The 16730-nt window shown below is 47.1% G+C and overlaps 2 protein-coding genes across 3 annotated transcripts in view; one reads left to right on the plus strand and one right to left on the minus strand.

The window, feature by feature from the left end:
* The window catches only part of CHST7 (carbohydrate sulfotransferase 7), a 29282-nt gene that overhangs the window by 2455 nt on the left and 10097 nt on the right, over positions 1 to 16730 (plus strand). The window contains exon 2 of one of the 2 annotated variants that reach the window (XM_055337729.1): positions 3564 to 4069. The exons of the other annotated variant lie outside the window; for it this stretch is intronic. The gene's annotated coding sequence lies outside the window, so the exon portion shown is untranslated. Of the gene's footprint in view, positions 1 to 3563; positions 4070 to 16730 lie in introns of those variants that run through there. 2 annotated transcript variants of the gene reach the window in all.
* Positions 15997 to 16730, minus strand: part of SLC9A7 (solute carrier family 9 member A7) — a 157808-nt gene continuing 157074 nt past the window's right edge. The window contains exon 17 of the mRNA XM_055337727.1: positions 15997 to 16050. Coding sequence (XP_055193702.1) covers positions 16036 to 16050 — 15 coding nt within the window. The 3' untranslated portion in view covers positions 15997 to 16035. The remainder of the gene's footprint in view (positions 16051 to 16730) is intronic.

Raw genomic sequence — 16730 nt, forward strand, 5'->3', positions numbered from 1 at the left:
CTCCCCGCCCCTCACCCCCTTGCGCGGCTGGCGTTTGCAGGATATTTGACCATATCCCATCCACATCAGGTCACAAAAGCTGCCTAATCAGCTTCCTCCAGTGCTGGCCAGACCTTAGGGCTGGGCGTTCTGCACTCAGCCCCAATCCCTTTGAGAGATGGAACCTTACAGGGGCAGTAAGTAGCAGCCTCGGCTGTGCAAAGACCTCCTCCTTCCCCAATTTTTTGTGTTCTGTCTCTTTTATAAAGCGTGCATCCTAAGATGCTAAGGCGGGGGCGTGTGACCCCGGCATGTGGTCAGTGTCTGGCCGCGCCGTTGTTGGGCTGAGGAAGGAGTTTGTTCTGCATGATGGTGACCTTAGCAGTCTAGTTAGTGGTATGGGAACGCGTTAACCCAAACTATTTGACTTGGAAGGGGGCAGCCTTCTGCACTGCGCTGCCAGAGGAGGAGGAAAAGCTCGGCTGGGTGGGCGGAAGTGACTTAAGTTTCCATTCATTATTTTTTAGTGTAATTCGGTATTCCCCTGGGATGAAGCTCAGAGGACAAAGTTGAAGTTGTTAACGAAGATGGATTTTTGTTGTTGTTTAATAGACCAGGGTTGCTGAGTGCTTTCGGAAGCTGACTGCTTTTTCTCCCAGTAATCAAGTATCGAGTGGTTTTCTTGGCCAGTTTGGGTAATTGCTAGGAAGTCTGTGTTCTTTCCTGATTTCCAGAGCAAAGGAAGGTAAAGGCACAGGGTGACTGTCACATCTTAACAAAAACATCCTTTCATCTGCTAATCCTGTTTTTGCAGATGTAAGTAACATAATGGCCCCTCACCCTCCCTCCCAGGCTTGAGGAAAAGCCTCTCAGGGCGAATTGGGCAGCATTTTTCTGGCGTTAAGAACTGCAGATCTCCCAGAAACCTTTATTGTTTTCATTTTTACTAACATTTATTGAGCTCTGATGGGAGCGAGGTAAGAAAGAGGATAGAGAGGAGGAGAGAGGGTATAATCTGCATCTCTAGGAAGTTAGAATCTGTGTGGGTGACAGTGACTATGGGGCAAGACACTGATGCCGCTGCTCGGAAGGCCACTGAGGCTTCCTTTGCAGGGCTGCAGGGACTTCTCGGAGCAAGCTCTAGGCTCTTCCGATACTTTCGTGACCAAGCCCTTCTTCCCACACTTCTGCTGGAATTATTAGGCACTTACCATGTCACCACCAACCAGTGGATTTGTTAAAATGTGGGTGTTCCTGATTCCTGGAAAGATGACGTTATTGACCCACTGATGACCTTCCAAAAAATCTGTCTCCCCTGGGGAAGGGGTTGGATCCTCTTGTGCCATGCATGGAGTTAGGCATTGTACGTGTGTCATTACTGTCACCCATTATCAGTTTTACAGATGAGGAATCCGGGACTCAGAGGATTCAAGTAACCTGCCCAAAGTCACTTGGACTGGGGAGGGGGGAGCAGCATTGGTGTTAGACTCCTCACCGCCGCCCCCCCAGCTCAGAATTTCCCCTTACCTGGCCCCCCTTAGGGTCCCCTGGCAGCACCTTTAGCACCTCAGCTAGGCTAAGACGATAGGCTGGGGTGGGGTGGGAAACACCCTTAGCTTTATTTATTTATTTATTTGTTTGTTTGAAAGATTTTATTATTTATTTATGAGAGAGAGAGAGAGAGAGAGAGAGAGAGAGAGAGAGAGGCAGAGACACAGGCAGAGGGAGAAGCAGGTTCCATGCAGGGAGCCCGACGGGACTCCATCCGGGGACTCCAGGATCACACCGTGGGCCGAAGGCGGCACCAAACCGCTGAGCCACCCGGGCTACCCCACACTTAGCTTTATTATCAATAGGCTCTAGCAAACTGAACAAATCAATAAAATATCCCCGAGCTGCCTACAGCACCTCTACAGGAAAAGCGGGTGACTCTACAGCCGATCTACCCCCCCCCCCCCCGCCCCGCAACCCCGGGCCTCATCGCAAACCCCTGTTAACTGCACCGTGGAAAGTTTGCTCCGTGGTGAGTCACAGATACGCCCGGTGGAGTTGTTGCACAAAGGAAATTCTATTTGCGTCGAATAAGGAGATCACGGGGGGGGGGGAGTAACTTCCAAAGCCCTGAGTCCCCGAGCAAGGGTGAACGGGTTCCTTTTAGTTAGTTAGCTTAGGATGAATCTTTAGATAGGGGAGCCTTGTCATCACCTGCAGCGGCAGGCAGGAGGCCGCGCATGCGCCTGAAGGAAATCTGCGGGTCCCTGCTTTGTATGTTACGTGAAGGTGGCTTGGGCTTCTCCTTGGGCGGAGGTTTGAGTGTTACAATGAAGTAGAGGTAGTGGGCGGCGGTTCCCGGCCCCTCCTTCCAGACGTCCATCGGCGGCGCAGGTGCGAGCGGAGTGGGGGATGGGGGGCGCGCGCGTGTGTTTGTGTGTGTGTGTGTGTGCGCGCGCGCGCGTGTGCTCAAACTGGCCAGGGCGGCCTGGGCTGGCTGGAGGTCTTGCCAGGGCAGTCGCTATGGTTCGCCTGAGTTAGAGAGAAGCTGGAAAGAAGAGCTTAAAGAAAAATGTAGGACAGGTCAGTGAGCACAGGCAGGTGGCAGTTAAGGTCAGGCCTTGGGGGTCTAGCTGGTGGTACCCCTAGCTCAGCAGCGAAGGGAAGAGGGCTACACACTCATTAACCTGGGCAACTTCTGGAAGGTCCATAGCTGACAGCCAGGATTTGGCAGGGAGGGAGTCAGGACACTGTTTTGCAGGGCTGCATGGGGACCACAGCACCCTGAACCAAGTCATCAAGGACTCAGGCCCTTTCTATCCCTTCCACCCTCTTGGCTTTCAGTCACCAGCTTCTCTGGCTGTCACAAGATAGTAGCCTCAGCAACGAGCATCACTTCCTCACAACTATGCAGGGTTGTTAAGAGGCAGGCAGGAAGGAAGCTAGCTGGCTAGTAAGGAAGGGGTGGAGGAGTTCCCTCGTGTGTCTCTCCTTCCATCTGGTAATAAAAACTTCCCAGAACCACCCCCCCCCCACCACAGTCGACATCCTTTTATTTCTCACTGGCTAGCACTTGGTCACAGTGGCCCTCACTGGCCCAGTAAGTGGCAACAGGGAAAACGGGCTTGTCCTGATTGGCTTAGATCCCTGGTTCTCAGCCATAATGTCAGTACCTGAGTTCCATTCCCAGGGATTCTGACTTCACTGATCTGGGGTGGGGCCCAGGCATTGGGGTATTCTGAAAGCACCCCGGGTGATGGAGCTGGACAGCCAAAGTTGAGAACCGTGGCCTGGACCGGTCCTGGTTCATCGTCTGGGTGGGGCTGTTGCCACTGGAACAAGATCCGGATGGGGGCTGGAGGGCCATCGAAATTTATGTCAAGGAACTTGGAGCCATGAGGCTCCAAGCAGCTGGAGGGCGTTCATATGGAAAGGGAAAAACGTCTTCAGGGATTCACAGCTCCATTTATCACCCTCTCACATTCTTTTAAATGCTTTGTTATCCCTAGCTTCTTAGAACCTAATAATCCATCATTGTACACACCATCCACTACTATTCCAAACAGTTAAATGTGCTGTCCTGTCCCTTTCAGCATGTCTCTCCTTGACCTCTATCCTGAGGAGGCCCCAAGATTTCATTCTGGTAGGTATTTAAGACACCTTGGTCTTTGTTCTTGACAAGATAAATGAATCCTTTGAACGAATCTAGGGAAGGAGGTAAGTGCACTGTAAACTAATAATCCAACGTTCAGAAAGCTTTCTCTAAGGAAGCCATCCGAAGCAGAAAAAGAAATGACCAGCTACCACCAAATCCCCAAGTATTCTCAAAGTCATTCTATCTTAATCAGGATACTAAGCCCCAGCTTATGTATAAATGTCACCTGAAGGAGATCTCTTGCTTAAATAGGCATTCATTAAACATTGTCCCCCCCCCATAGAATTTCTCATTCAACAAAATCCATTTAAATTCCCTATCAGGGGTGCCGGGTGGCTCAGTCAGTTAAGCACCTGCCTTCAGCTCAGGTCATGATCCTGGGGTCCTGAGATTGAGCCCCGAATAGGGCTCCCTGCTCAGCGGGGGTCTGCTTCTCCTTCTCCCTCTGCCTCCCGCCCTGCTCATGCTCTCTTTCTCTCATTAAATAAATAAATAAATAAATAAATAAATAAATAAATAAATAAATAAATAAATAAATCTTTAAAAAAACAAAAACTTCCAATCCTAAATCCAATCTGGTGCTGTATTCAAGCCAGAGGGCTGGAAATTAGGATGAGGTGTGTGTATGGGGGTGGAGTACACATAGATACCTGAGTGGCAGAGCCACATAATGAGATAGAGCAGATTTTTAAAAAACACATCCATATTAAAATCCTTATTATTCCCTTATGAGGTTAGTGCTGCCTTTGATCAAGACATTCTTGGAGCTCCCCTGTGGGGCTGTCTTCCCAGGTAGGACCCCCTCAGTTGATGGTGGAGTTGGTGTTTAGGGAAAAATCAAGACTCCTCAAGTCTGGTGAGTGAGGCAGGGGAGGAGGCTGGCCCTACCAAAGTGGAGGCATGGCCACACAGTAGTTACAGAGTCATTCCTTAGCGCATATGGAATTGATTTTTATGTGAGGGTTCAGGAACCCAGGCTTTTAGGGCTTGGCTCTCCTGGTTGCTTCTTGATTGACCTTGGGCAAGTCCCTAAACCTTTTTGGCTTTAGTGTTCTTGCCAGTAGGAACGAAGGTTAAGAGGATTTCCAGGGTTTCTCGAGCTAAGGGAAGGTGATGTTTATTGCATGCCTGTTTTGTGCACTGTGTTACTTGCTTCATGAGTGTTGTGTGGAGTTAGTCCTCATCTCAGCTTTATGAGGTACATAGCATCCCTGTTTTGGGATGGCAAAACAGACCCAGAGAGGTTGGGTAATTGTCCAGAATAACACAGCCAGAGGATTGAAATCAGGTGCTCTCTATTTTGAAACTGACACCCAAAACTTTTTTTAGAGATAACACAAGCACATGGTGGAAAAAGAGATTAACAGTTACAGAGGGATATAAAATAACCTCCAGTCTTAACTTTCTAGAAGCAACCACATGCATTTCCTAGAAGAAATACATTTCTTGTGATATTTGTCTAGAAACACTTTCTGCAAATTCAAACATATTTTGCCTTTCTGGGGGTAGCTATAAATCTTTTAGATTTTAATTACTTAAAATTTTTAATTGAGGGGCACCTGGCTGGCTCAGTCGGTTAAGCATGTGCCTTCGGCTCAGGTCATGATCCCAGGATCCTGGGATTGTGTCCAACATCTGGCTCCCTGCTCAGTGGGGAGTCTGCTTCTCCCACTCCCTCTGCCTGCCGCTTGCCCTGCTTGTGCACTCTCTCTCTCTGTCAAATAAATAAATAAAAATCTTAATTTTTTTAACTGAGATATAATTGACATATAACATTGTATTAGTTTCAGGTGTACAGCATAGTGATTCCATACTTGTGTATATGGTGAAATGATCACAGTCTAATTAACATCCATCACCACTTGTAGTTACCTGCTTTTCCTTTCTTTTTTTTTAATTATTTATTTATTTATGATAGTCACAGAGAGAGAGAGAGAGAGAGAGAGAGAGAGAGAGAGGCAGAGACATAGGCAGAGGGAGAAGCAGGCTCCATGCACCGGGAGCCCGACATGGGATTCGATCCTGGGTCTCCAGGATCGCGCCCTGGGCCAAAGACAGGCGCTAAGCCGCTGCGCCACCCAGGGATCCCCTGCTTTTCCTTTCAATGAGAACTTTAAAGATCTTCTCTCTTACCAACCTTGAAATATGCCATACAGTATTATTACCTACGGTCACTGTGTTGTACACTACATCTCCGTGAATTGTTTATTTTATACCTGGAAGTTTGTACCTTTTGACCCCCTTCACCCATTTCGCCCACCCCCTGCCACTTGGCTCTGGCAACTACCAGCCTGTTCTCTCCATGAGTTTGTTTTTTAGGTTCCACATGTAATGAAGACCATACAGTATTTGTCTTTTTCTGGCTTATTTTATGAGCATAGTGTCCTCCAGGTCCATCCATACTCTCACAAGTGACAAGATTCCCTTTTGGTTTATGGCTGAATGATACTCCATCCATTCAGCCATTGATGGACACTTAGGTGGATGCCATGCGTGTCTTGGCTATTGTAAATAATGCTGCAGTGAACATGGGGGTGCAGATATTGTTTTGAGTTAGTGTTTTTGTTTCCTTTGGGTAAATACCCAGAAGTGGAGTTCCTGGATCACATGGCAGTTCTATTTTTAATTTTTAGAGGAACCTCTGCTCAGTTTTCCATGGTGGCTGCACCAGTTTACATTCCCACCATTTGTGGGCAGTAGTGGTGCTTGGCCGTAATGGATTTCTGTTACCACCTACTCAAGTCCAGAAACATGATAGCTACGATGAGATTATAAAAAACGTGGCTTTGAAGAAGATGGTGAAGGGAATTCACAAGTTCCAGATTCTGAATCCCTCTTTTGTTTTTTTTTAATTATTTATTTATGATAGTCATACAGAGAGAGAGAGAGAGGCAGAGACAAGGCAGAGACATAGGCAGAGGGAGAAGCAGGCTCCATGCACCGGGAGCCCGACGTGGGATTCGATCCCGGGTCTCCAGGATCGCGCCCTGGGCCAAAGGCAGGCGCCAAACCGCTGCACCACCCAGGGATCCCTGAATCCCTCTTTTGAACAAGTACTTGAACTGGGTCAGGTGCCGGAGAGCTCACACCCAGGGAACGTGTTGCTGTTTCCGTCCCATCCCCACAGGCTCCTGCCACCAGCCCAGGGTGGGTAGCACCTGTGTCTGAAGAGTCTCCATACGGACTGCATTTAATAACTATAAGGGCATATGTTTCTTTCCGTAAACTATTTAGTTAGATTTTTGGGAACTTTTTCAGTGTCTATGTGCTCATTAAAGAGGGGAGGGGAGGTTGCTTTTCATTCTAAATTTTTTTCTAAATGTTGACTTTTCCTAAACTAAAATTGTATATGCTTTTTGATAATTTGAAAGTGAGAATACTGGCTGCTGACTGTTGCCATCATGTTCTTACAAAATTATTTTCCATTTTTCTGTGGAATGTTCCAGCAGCTAGCAGTGTCTAAAGTACTGCTAAGTTCATGCATTTATCCTTTAGAGGATCAGTAGTGTTTAGGGAAAGATTTATGGGCTTAAGCAAGAAACCTAATGCTAGCTCACTGTACTAAATCTGTACCTATTCATATTGAACTTAATGAATTATTTAGCTTTTGTTTAGGGGTTTTTCTGGTGATCTTTTATGAATAACCTTTTTTTTCCAAGATTTTACTTATTTATTCATGAAAGAGAGAGAGAGAGAATGTGTGTGTCAGAGACCCAGGCAGAGGGAGAAGCAGGCTCCATGCAGGAACCCCAATGTGGGACTCGATGCTGGGACCCCGGGATCATGCCCTGAGCCAAAGGCAGATGCTCAACTGCTGAGCCACCCAGGCATCCCACGAATAACTTTTTCTAAGGCACTGTTCCCTTGCCTTTTTTATGTTTCAGAAGCGTGGACTTGATGCCTCTGCTTCCACTAAATCCAGTTGTGACAAAATCTTATTTATGAGGTATGATCTGAAGGTTACAGAATAGGGGAGCCTGGGTGGCTCAGTCAGTTAGGCATTTGCCTCTTGATTTCGGCTCAGGTCATGATCTCAATCTCGGGTTGTGAGATCGAGCCCCCCTGTCCAGCTCTGTGCTCAGTGGGGAGTCTGCTTGATATTCTCCCTCTCCCCCCTCTCTCCTTTCCCTCTCCCTTCTGAAAAGTATAAATGAAATAAAATGTACTTGGTTTAAAACAAATAAAGATTACAGAAATAAAATAATGAAACCTAGGAAAACACTATAGGAGTATGTAACATTTCACTAGTTTCTAGTCCCAGCATTTCATTGCTACATTTTTTTTTATTATTATTTATGATAGTCACAGAGAGAGAGAGGCAGAGACACAGGCAGAGGGAGAAGCAGGCTCCATGCACCAGGAGCCCGACGTGGGATTCGATCCTGGGTCTCCAGGATCGCGCCCTGGGCCAAAGGCAGGCGCCAAACCGCTGCGCCACCCAGGGATCCCTCATTGCTACATTTTTAATGGTGTCATGTGCATACACGCAAGTAGATCTCTTAGAAAAACATCTCCAGCAGGGTGGTCTTATGTAGCAAAGGGTGTACACGTTTTGCATTTTGAGAGGTAGAGTTCTTCAAAGTTGGCCCCAGTGTTCACTCCCAACCAGCTGTTCCTGGGAGTGTCCTGTTTGCCAGACTTTCACCAATGTGCATTTTACTGAATTTTTTTCATTTTGGCTGGCGTGGTGGATGGAAAAATGCTTCCTCCCCAAACCCCGGCTTTCTCTGACGCTACGGGGCATCTCAGAGGGTGAATGATTGCCTACACCTTGGTGTCATGGTGACCAGACGAAATCGCCTGCTTAAGCCCTCCTGCAGGCCCCTTGTATTTGGCAGGCGTCATTCCTGTGATCCTTTTGAAGGACCGGATACACTTTGAAATAAAAATGCTCGTTTTTTTTTAATAAAACCGCGCTGATGGGTGAGGGCAGGCTTAGCGAGCTCCGTGTTAGGATGCCTTCTGGTCCCGGGGCAGGGGGTAGTGCCTGTTGACTTGACACTAGCGCTGGGGAGATTTGGCTGATTTTAAATAAAGCTTAAACCTTCTGACATTTTCTTTGTGCTCCTGAGAGCCCCCTTTGTAGTCTGGGGCAGGGGGGCGGTGGGTGTAGGGCAGGAGCGCCCGTTTGCAGTTGCCGAGACAGGATTCAGAGGGTTTTCAAAGAGGGTTTTTTTTAGCCTGGGTAAAGATTTTCTTCCCATGAATACAAATGTAGTATAAATAGTCCGAGTGATGCTTTTAAAAAATATTTATAAGTAGCTGGCTTAAAATTCCTCAGTCTGCCTTTTCTCAGGCCGCCCTCCGCATGAACAGCCCAGAAACTCCAAAAGCTAAACCGGTCTCGCCTTTCTGGGCCTGCTGTTCCAGTTGAATGAGGCGACTTAGAAGCGAACCTCTTCGGGAGGTCTCCGGGCTCCTCATCTTCTTACCCCGCGGTGGAACGGAAGGAGTTGGCTCCATTCAAAGAAACCTTTCTGCCTAAGTGCAGTAGACAATTAAGAACAGTAAGGACCAAGAAATAGCCCTGGCCCAAGTTCAAGAACGCAGGGAAGTGGCGAGCCGTTTGGGAGCTGAACAGGAAGCAGTTTCAATTGGAGAGAAGTCGCAGAGCTCAGTGATGTCTTCATGAGAGTTGGAACCCTTCAGCCTTGCACCCCCCACACACACTCCCCCCACAGCCTGCAGGCACCTCGCCAGCGTCCGGGTGTGACATCTGCAGCTGGCCCTGTTCGTGTGCAAGACCATCATGCTGGATGCAGGGGAGAAATTGGAGCATTGGCCCATAGCGGATATTTGTCAGTTCAGGGGTTAAGAGGAGGTAAAGGATGGCCACCACGGTTGACGTCAAGGATGGCCATCAAGGATGACCTTGTTCAGAGTGAGCAGACTGCCCTCCCCCTGAAAGTCAGTGTGAGTGGCTGGGAGCTTTGCCGTAGAGCGACATTCTGGAAACAGGCATTGAGGCAGATGTGTTTTTGCACATGGAATGGAAGTGTTTGTGCATGGAATGGAAGCCCTTTCTGTTCAGTCTCCCGGGCCAGTGTTAAAAGGAACCCTGGAAGGCACGGGGTGAGCCGTGAGGATGCAGGGCAGCCCCTGGGCCCTGGTGGCAAGATGTCTCAAATCTAGCCTGAGACACAAACGTCTAGAGGGCCAGCTTGAAGAGATTAATATTGTGTGATTAGTGTCATTTGGTCAGGGTAACCAGCAGGGGCTGGAGGCAGAGAAGCCAGCCTAATTGAAAGTCAGAAATAGAAGGTGCCAGAAACATTTGTGAGGTATGGAGAGCAGGTAGGGGTTCAAGACCGTGAGTTCTTCTGTGTGAAGATGAGGCACTGAGGGAAGTTAGGAGCAGCCGCCAGCGCGAACCTGGGAGGCTAAGGGAAGCAGTTCTGATATAACAGATCAGGTAAGCAGTGGGGAAAAGGCCCCAGAACTTTTGAGGTCACTCTTCCCATGCCTGATACCAGACTTGATGGGAAAGGACTTGTCACTGCTTCAGAGAGATTATGGGAATATTAAGCCAAAAAGACTAAAATCAAGATAGTTTTTATTTTTTTAAAGACTTTATGTATTTATTCATGAGAGACACACAGAGAGAGAGGCAGAGACATAAGCAGAGGGAGACGCAGGCTTCCTGCAGGGAGCCCGATGTGAGACTCAATCCCAGGACCCTGGAATCACATCCTGAGCCAAAGGCCAGCGCTCAACCACTGAGCCACCCAGGTGCCCTGCAAGATAGTGTTTTAAAAATAGGACTTCCTTTCAAATAGCCTAGAGCTGGCATATGTTGAATATACAGATTTTAGAAGCCATAAAAGCAGATACTGTTCCTTGCTCTAATAAAGGGCATCGCCAACACAGATATAATAAAGTAATACAGTTTTCAGGTTCTACAAACAATAAAAAAGGTTACCCTTTTGTTGCCTTTCTGGGTATTCTGCACACACACACCCCCCCCCCCACCTTCCCCAGCTAGGGATGGCAAAAGGGGCTGTTTTGCAAAGAGGAGATTGTGGGCTGAAAATAAACACACATGAACACACCCTCCCAAAGAACAACAAAATTCCCACCATTATTGAATGCCTTTTAAATTTATTTTGTTTTATTTTTATTTCTCAACAGAGGGAAATAAATAGTTTTGAGCTCAGGAAAAACTCATGTCATGCTCCTAAATATGGCAATCTCTGGCAGTCCTACGGGCCCAGGGAAAGGCTGATTTACCTGCTCCGACATCCTGTGCCAACATGAACCTGCTCTTGGCCTTTGTGCCATTTTCTTTTGAAGATTTATTATTTGAGAGAGAGAGAGAGAGAGAGAGAATATGAATGTGTGGGAGAGGGGGTGTGCAGAGGGAGAGGGAGAGAGAATCTCAAGCAGACTCCATGCTGAGCACGGAACCCGCTGTGGGCCTCGATTTCATGGCCTGGAGATCATGACCTGAGCTGAAACCAAGAGTTGGGTGCTCAAGTGACTGAGCCACCCAAGCACCACCATGGGGCCATTTTATACCCATCAACCATGGACAGGGCTAGATGAGGCGTAGGGCAGACAGTGCCTTGATGTACAGGAAGAGATACCTGGAGTGTGGGCACAGACTCTCTATTCTGACTAGCCATCCTAACCTGTGAACCCTAAAGTTGACCAGGGGCCACTCCTGTGGGGGCCCAGCGGCTGCCCGAATGACAGATCCAAGCTCCACCACTTCCCAGCCCCGTGCCCTTGCTAACCTGTGACACCCCCACTTGGTGGATGACAAACATTTGCAGGTGGGCGATCAAACGCATATTGTAAGATACTGACTCAGTTCCTTTACTTGAGTCGGAATGACTTTACTCACAAAAGCAATTATGTATGCCGATTGAAATTATACCTCGGAGCAGCTCAATGAAAGGAAAAAACAAAAGCCAACTAGGCCGAGTCAGCTGTTTCCAAGTTTTATAAATACTGGTTTGGAGCATATTCATTTTGTTCGCAAGTGAGCTCAGAAACTTGGGACTTTTTCCGCTGGGGGTGGGCATGATAAAGCTAGAAGCCGGTTATTATTTTTATCCTGTTCTGTTGAGGAAGTATGATGGCCATTTAATTTTGGCTCTTGTTGACTCTGGGACTTGACCAATGTCTCGCATGTGTTGGTTTTCCTTGGAATTCTGAAGCAGAGAAGTGAGTCCTTTTCTCCTCCTGTGAGCAGCGAGGGGGTAGGGGGCAGCTTAGCTGCACATGGGTTGCCCAGATGCCAGCAAGTGGCTTCTCCCCTGGTGTCTCCCCCTACTCCCCAGGCCAAGAGTTTTGTCTGTTTGTGAGGTCGTGTTTTTGTTATTTTTAATTAAAACTCATTCTCTGTATTCACCAGAAGTGAGAGTTGTTTCAAGTATTAAGTATGACTGTTGCAGGGGCACCTGGGTGGCTCAGCGGTTGAGGTCTGCCTTTGGCTCAGGTCGGGATCCCGGTGTCCTGGGATCAAGTCCTGCATCCGGCTCCCCGTGGGGAGCCTGCTTCTCCTTCTGCCTGTCTCTGCCTCTCTCTCTCTAGGTCTCTCGTGAATAAATAAAATCTTTAAAAAAAAGCAAGTAGGGGATCCCCGGGTGGGTCAGCGGTTTAGCGCCTGCCTTCAGCTCAGGGCGTGATGCAATCCTGGAGTCCCGGGATCGAGTTCCGCGGCGGGCTCCCTGCGGGGGGGGGGGCTGCTTCTCCCTCTGCCTGTGTCTCTGCCTCTCTCTCTCTCTCTATGTCTATCATGAATAAATAAAATCTTAAAAAAAAAAGAAAGTATGACTGGTGCAAATATACTGGTCCCTGCCCTGCTACTTAATTTTTCACATTGAAAGTCTGGAAATAATTTCTAACACTGATGCTATTGAAGTCCATCTCTAGGCTGTTTGGGGGGTGCGGTTGTGCGAGCAAACGAAATGTTTCCTATTACACTTCAGAGTCCCAGTGAGGGGATGCTTGCCCTTTGACATTTCTGGGATTTCAAGTATCATTTTCACATTCTCCCCAAGCAGCTCCCTTAAAGAAAACACACACACACACACACACACACACACACACACACACCACTAACTTAATGGCCCTTTTGCCATAAACACTGCCAGTCATTTCCGTTTTCCTTAGCACCGCCGGCTCACCGATGGAGGTGAAAACAGCAAGGTTAGAGCTTAGTCGGGGCCGGCGGGGCTCGAGGATCGAAGGTGGTGGCGTCCTGCCCCGAGGCCGGCCGGGCCGGGCGGTCGGAGAAGCCCCCGCGAGCGGCGAGCGGCCGAGCAGCCGCAGAGGAGGCTGACGCCGCGCTCTGCCCGTCCGTCCTGGAGTGGCCCCGGAGGAAGGCTGTCACAATGGGCTGGCAAGGACGTCGCCCTTGATAACGGGTCCTGCTGAATGCCCGGAAATCTCCGCCCCGCACCCCACCCCGCCGCCAGCCCAGCACCTACCAAGTCAGCCCGAGGCCTCACCTGGGCCAAGTGCGTGGGGGGGGGGGGGAGCGGGTGTCACCCTGGTCCGCGGAGGAAAACTTGGCCGAAGGGCGGGTAAAAAAAAATCTACAAGCGCCAAAAAAAAAAAAAAAAAAAAAAAATCTGCAAGTGCGATGGAAGGAGCGAAGGGAGACGTCCGTGCCCGGCTGCTGCTCTGGGGGGCCCGCGGCCGGTACCTGCCTCCCCGCCGAGGGCGCGGCGCCGCCTCTGCTCCGCAGACTTGAATTTATTTATTTCTATTGAAATTCAGCTTGCCAACATCTAGTGTAACAGCCAGGGCGCAACACGAGGCGGACCCTCCTTAACGAGGAATTTTTTTAAAGGATTTTATTTATTCAAGAGAGAGAGAAGCAGAGACACAGGCAGAGGGAGAAGCAGGCTCCACGCAGGGAGCCCGACGTGGGACTCGATCCCGGGTCCCCAGGATCACGCCCTGGGCTGAAGGCGGCGCTAAACCGCTGAGCCACCGGGCTGTCCCGGCTGGTCATTTAAATACCAGGAGAAGTGTAGCAAAGGAGGCAAAATACACTCAAGTCTTTGGTGTATGACTTTGAATATTTATTTTTTAGTATTTAAATTCAATTGACTTTGAATCTCTTTTTTTAAGATTTTACTTATTTATCCATGACAGACACACAGAGAGAGGCAGAGGGAGAAGCAGGCTCCACACAGGGAGCCCCATGTGGGACTCCATCCCAGGACCCCGGGATCTCCCCCTAAGCCGAAGGCAGACACTCAACCGCTGAGCCACCCAGGTGTCCCAGACTTTCAAACTTTAAGTAAATGATCAGTTTGTTGCATGGATAAAGAAGATGTGGTTTATGTATACAATGGAATATTCCTCAGCCATTAGAAACGACAAATACCCACCATTTGCTTCAACATGGATGGAACTGGAGGGTATTATGCTGAGTGAAGTAAGTCAATCAGAGAAGGACAAACATTATATGTTCTCATTCATTTGGGGAATATAAATAATAGTGAAAGGGAATAAAGGGGAAAGGAGAAGAAATGTGTGGGAAATATCAGAAAGGGAGACAGAACATAAAGACTCTTAACTCTGGGAAACGAACTAGGGGTGGTGGAAGGGGAGGAGGGCGGGGGTGGGGGTGAATGGGTGACCGGCAATGAGGGGGGGACTTGATGAGATGAGCACTGGGTATTATTCTATATATTGGCAAATTGAACACCAATAAAAATACATTTATTATTTAAAAAATAAAGTGCAAGTGATTTTGTGAATTGAGTATTAAAGGAGAGACTTGACCCTTGGATGCCACATATTTTTAAAACAACCCTTTACACGTGCTTCTCAAAATAGCGATACAGTGAAATCTCTATAATTCTGTAAATTAATTGCACCCAGAGTTTTTTTTATTATCTGTTTTCTGTTATCATACAGGATAGGTGTTTTTAAAAATTGAGGTATAGTTGACATACAACGTATTCGTTTCTGGTATGAGATTTGACATTGATATACATACAAAGTCATCACCATTGTAAGTGGTAGTTACCATCAGTCACCATTCAAAGTTACTACGAATTATTATTGACCACATCCCTGTGCTGTACTTTGCAACCCCGTGGCTTATTTATTTTATAACTGGAAATTTGTTCCTCTTAATCCCCTTCACTTATTTCACATCTTCCCCTACCCCTCTTCCCTTTGGCAACCACTAGTTTGTTCTCTGTATGAGTCTGTTTTGTTTGTTCATTTGTTTTTTCGATTACATGTGTAAGTGAAATTATATGATATTTGTCTTTCCTAGACTTATTTCACTTAGCATAATCCCTTCTAGGTCCATCCATATTATCGTAAAACAGCAACATTTTATTCTTTCTTCCGACTTACTAATATTCCATTGTGTGTATGTATGTTTGTGTATGTATATATACATATATATATCTTCTTTATTCACACACACATCTTTATTCATCTGTTTGTGGACGTTTCAGTTGCTTCCATGTCTTGGCTCTTATAAATAATGGGCAATGAACATGAAGATGCATATATCTTTTTGAGTTAGTATTTTTATTTTCTTTTGATAAATACCCAGACATGGAATTGCCAGATCGTATGGTAGTTCTCAATTTTTTCAGGAATCTGTATGCTGTTTTCCATTTTGGCTGCACCAGTTTGCATTCTCACCAGCAGTGCACGAGGGTTCCCTTTGCTTTACATCCTTGTCAACACGTAATATTTGTCTTTTGATACTAGCCATTCTGACAGGTGTGAAGCAGTATCTTATTATGGCTTTGATTTGCATTTTTCTGATGGTTGGTGATGTCGAGCATCTTTTCTTTCTTTTTTTTTAAGAAAAGATTGATTTATTTTAGAGAGAGAGAGAAAGAGCACTCATGGAGGAGGGGCAGAAGGAGAGAGAGAATGAAAAAAAAGAAGGAGAGAGAGAGAGAGAATCTTAAGCAGACTGCACTGAGTGCAGAGCCAGATGTGGGGCTTGATCTCAGAACCCTGAGATCATGATCTGAGCCTAAACCAAGAGTTGGACGCTTAACCAACTGCACCCCCCAGACACCCCTTGAGCATCTTTTCAGGTGTTGGTTGGTTGTCTTTATGTCTTCTTTGACAAATAGCATTTTTCACAGAACTAGAACAAATGATCCTAAAATCTGTATGGAACCTGAAAGGACCCTGAATAGCCAAAGCAGTCTTGAAAAAGAAGAGTATAGAGTATATGATAAAGCTATAGTAATCAAAGCAGTATGGCACTGGAGACACCTAAATCAATAGAACAGAATAGAGAGCCCAGGATAGGTCTTTAAATAAATTTGTCTTCAGAATATCCAGAAGGCTCTACACTCATTTCAGGTGCTGCAGGCAGTAGCAAACATTTTTATTTTCTCCAGATTCTGGGTAAATGGGAATCGTTTTAACCAAGATGTGTTAGTAGCTTCAAATTTAATTCTTAATTGTCAAACATCCAGCACCTGAGGGAAAAAAAAGGGCAGTGCTAGGTACTTGGTCACTGAAGCTTGCTGATAAACTGAGCGTTTGGTTTTTAAATTTGCACACAAAATTGAATATTTCATAGCTTCAAATGAATAGGGCCCCAAAGTATTACAAAGAGTGAAATCTGGAGTGAATTAAAATTTTAATCCTGTATCTAAGACACTGGTGCTTAAGAATTGAGGGAACCATCACATTAAGAACTCATGGATATGCTGATGTTTTATATTTTTAATTATTTTTTAAAGATTTTGTTTACTTATTCATGGGAGACACACACAGAGAGGCAGAGACATAGGCAGAGGGAAAAGCCAGCTCCTTGGAGGGAGCCTGCTGTGGGACTTGATCCCCGGACCTGGGATCATGCCTTGAGCCAAAGGCAGATACTCAACCACTGAGCCACCCAGGCGTCCTGGATATGTTTATGTTTTAAACACAAGGTTTAGTTGGTTGAGTGTCCAGCTCTTCATTTCTAGCTCAGGTCATGATCTCAGGGTTGTGAGATTGAGCCATTTCAGGCTTTGCACTCAGTGGGGAGTCTGCTTAAGATTCTTTCTCTCTGGGATCCCTGGGTGGCGCAGCGGTTTGGCACCTGCTTTTGGCCCAGGACGCGATCCTGGAGACCCAGGATCGAATCCCACATCGGGCTCCCGGTGCATGG

The sequence above is a fragment of the Nyctereutes procyonoides genome, unplaced genomic scaffold (assembly GCF_905146905.1).
Source record: "Nyctereutes procyonoides isolate TBG_1078 unplaced genomic scaffold, NYPRO_anot_genome, whole genome shotgun sequence".
NCBI lineage: Eukaryota > Metazoa > Chordata > Mammalia > Carnivora > Canidae > Nyctereutes > Nyctereutes procyonoides.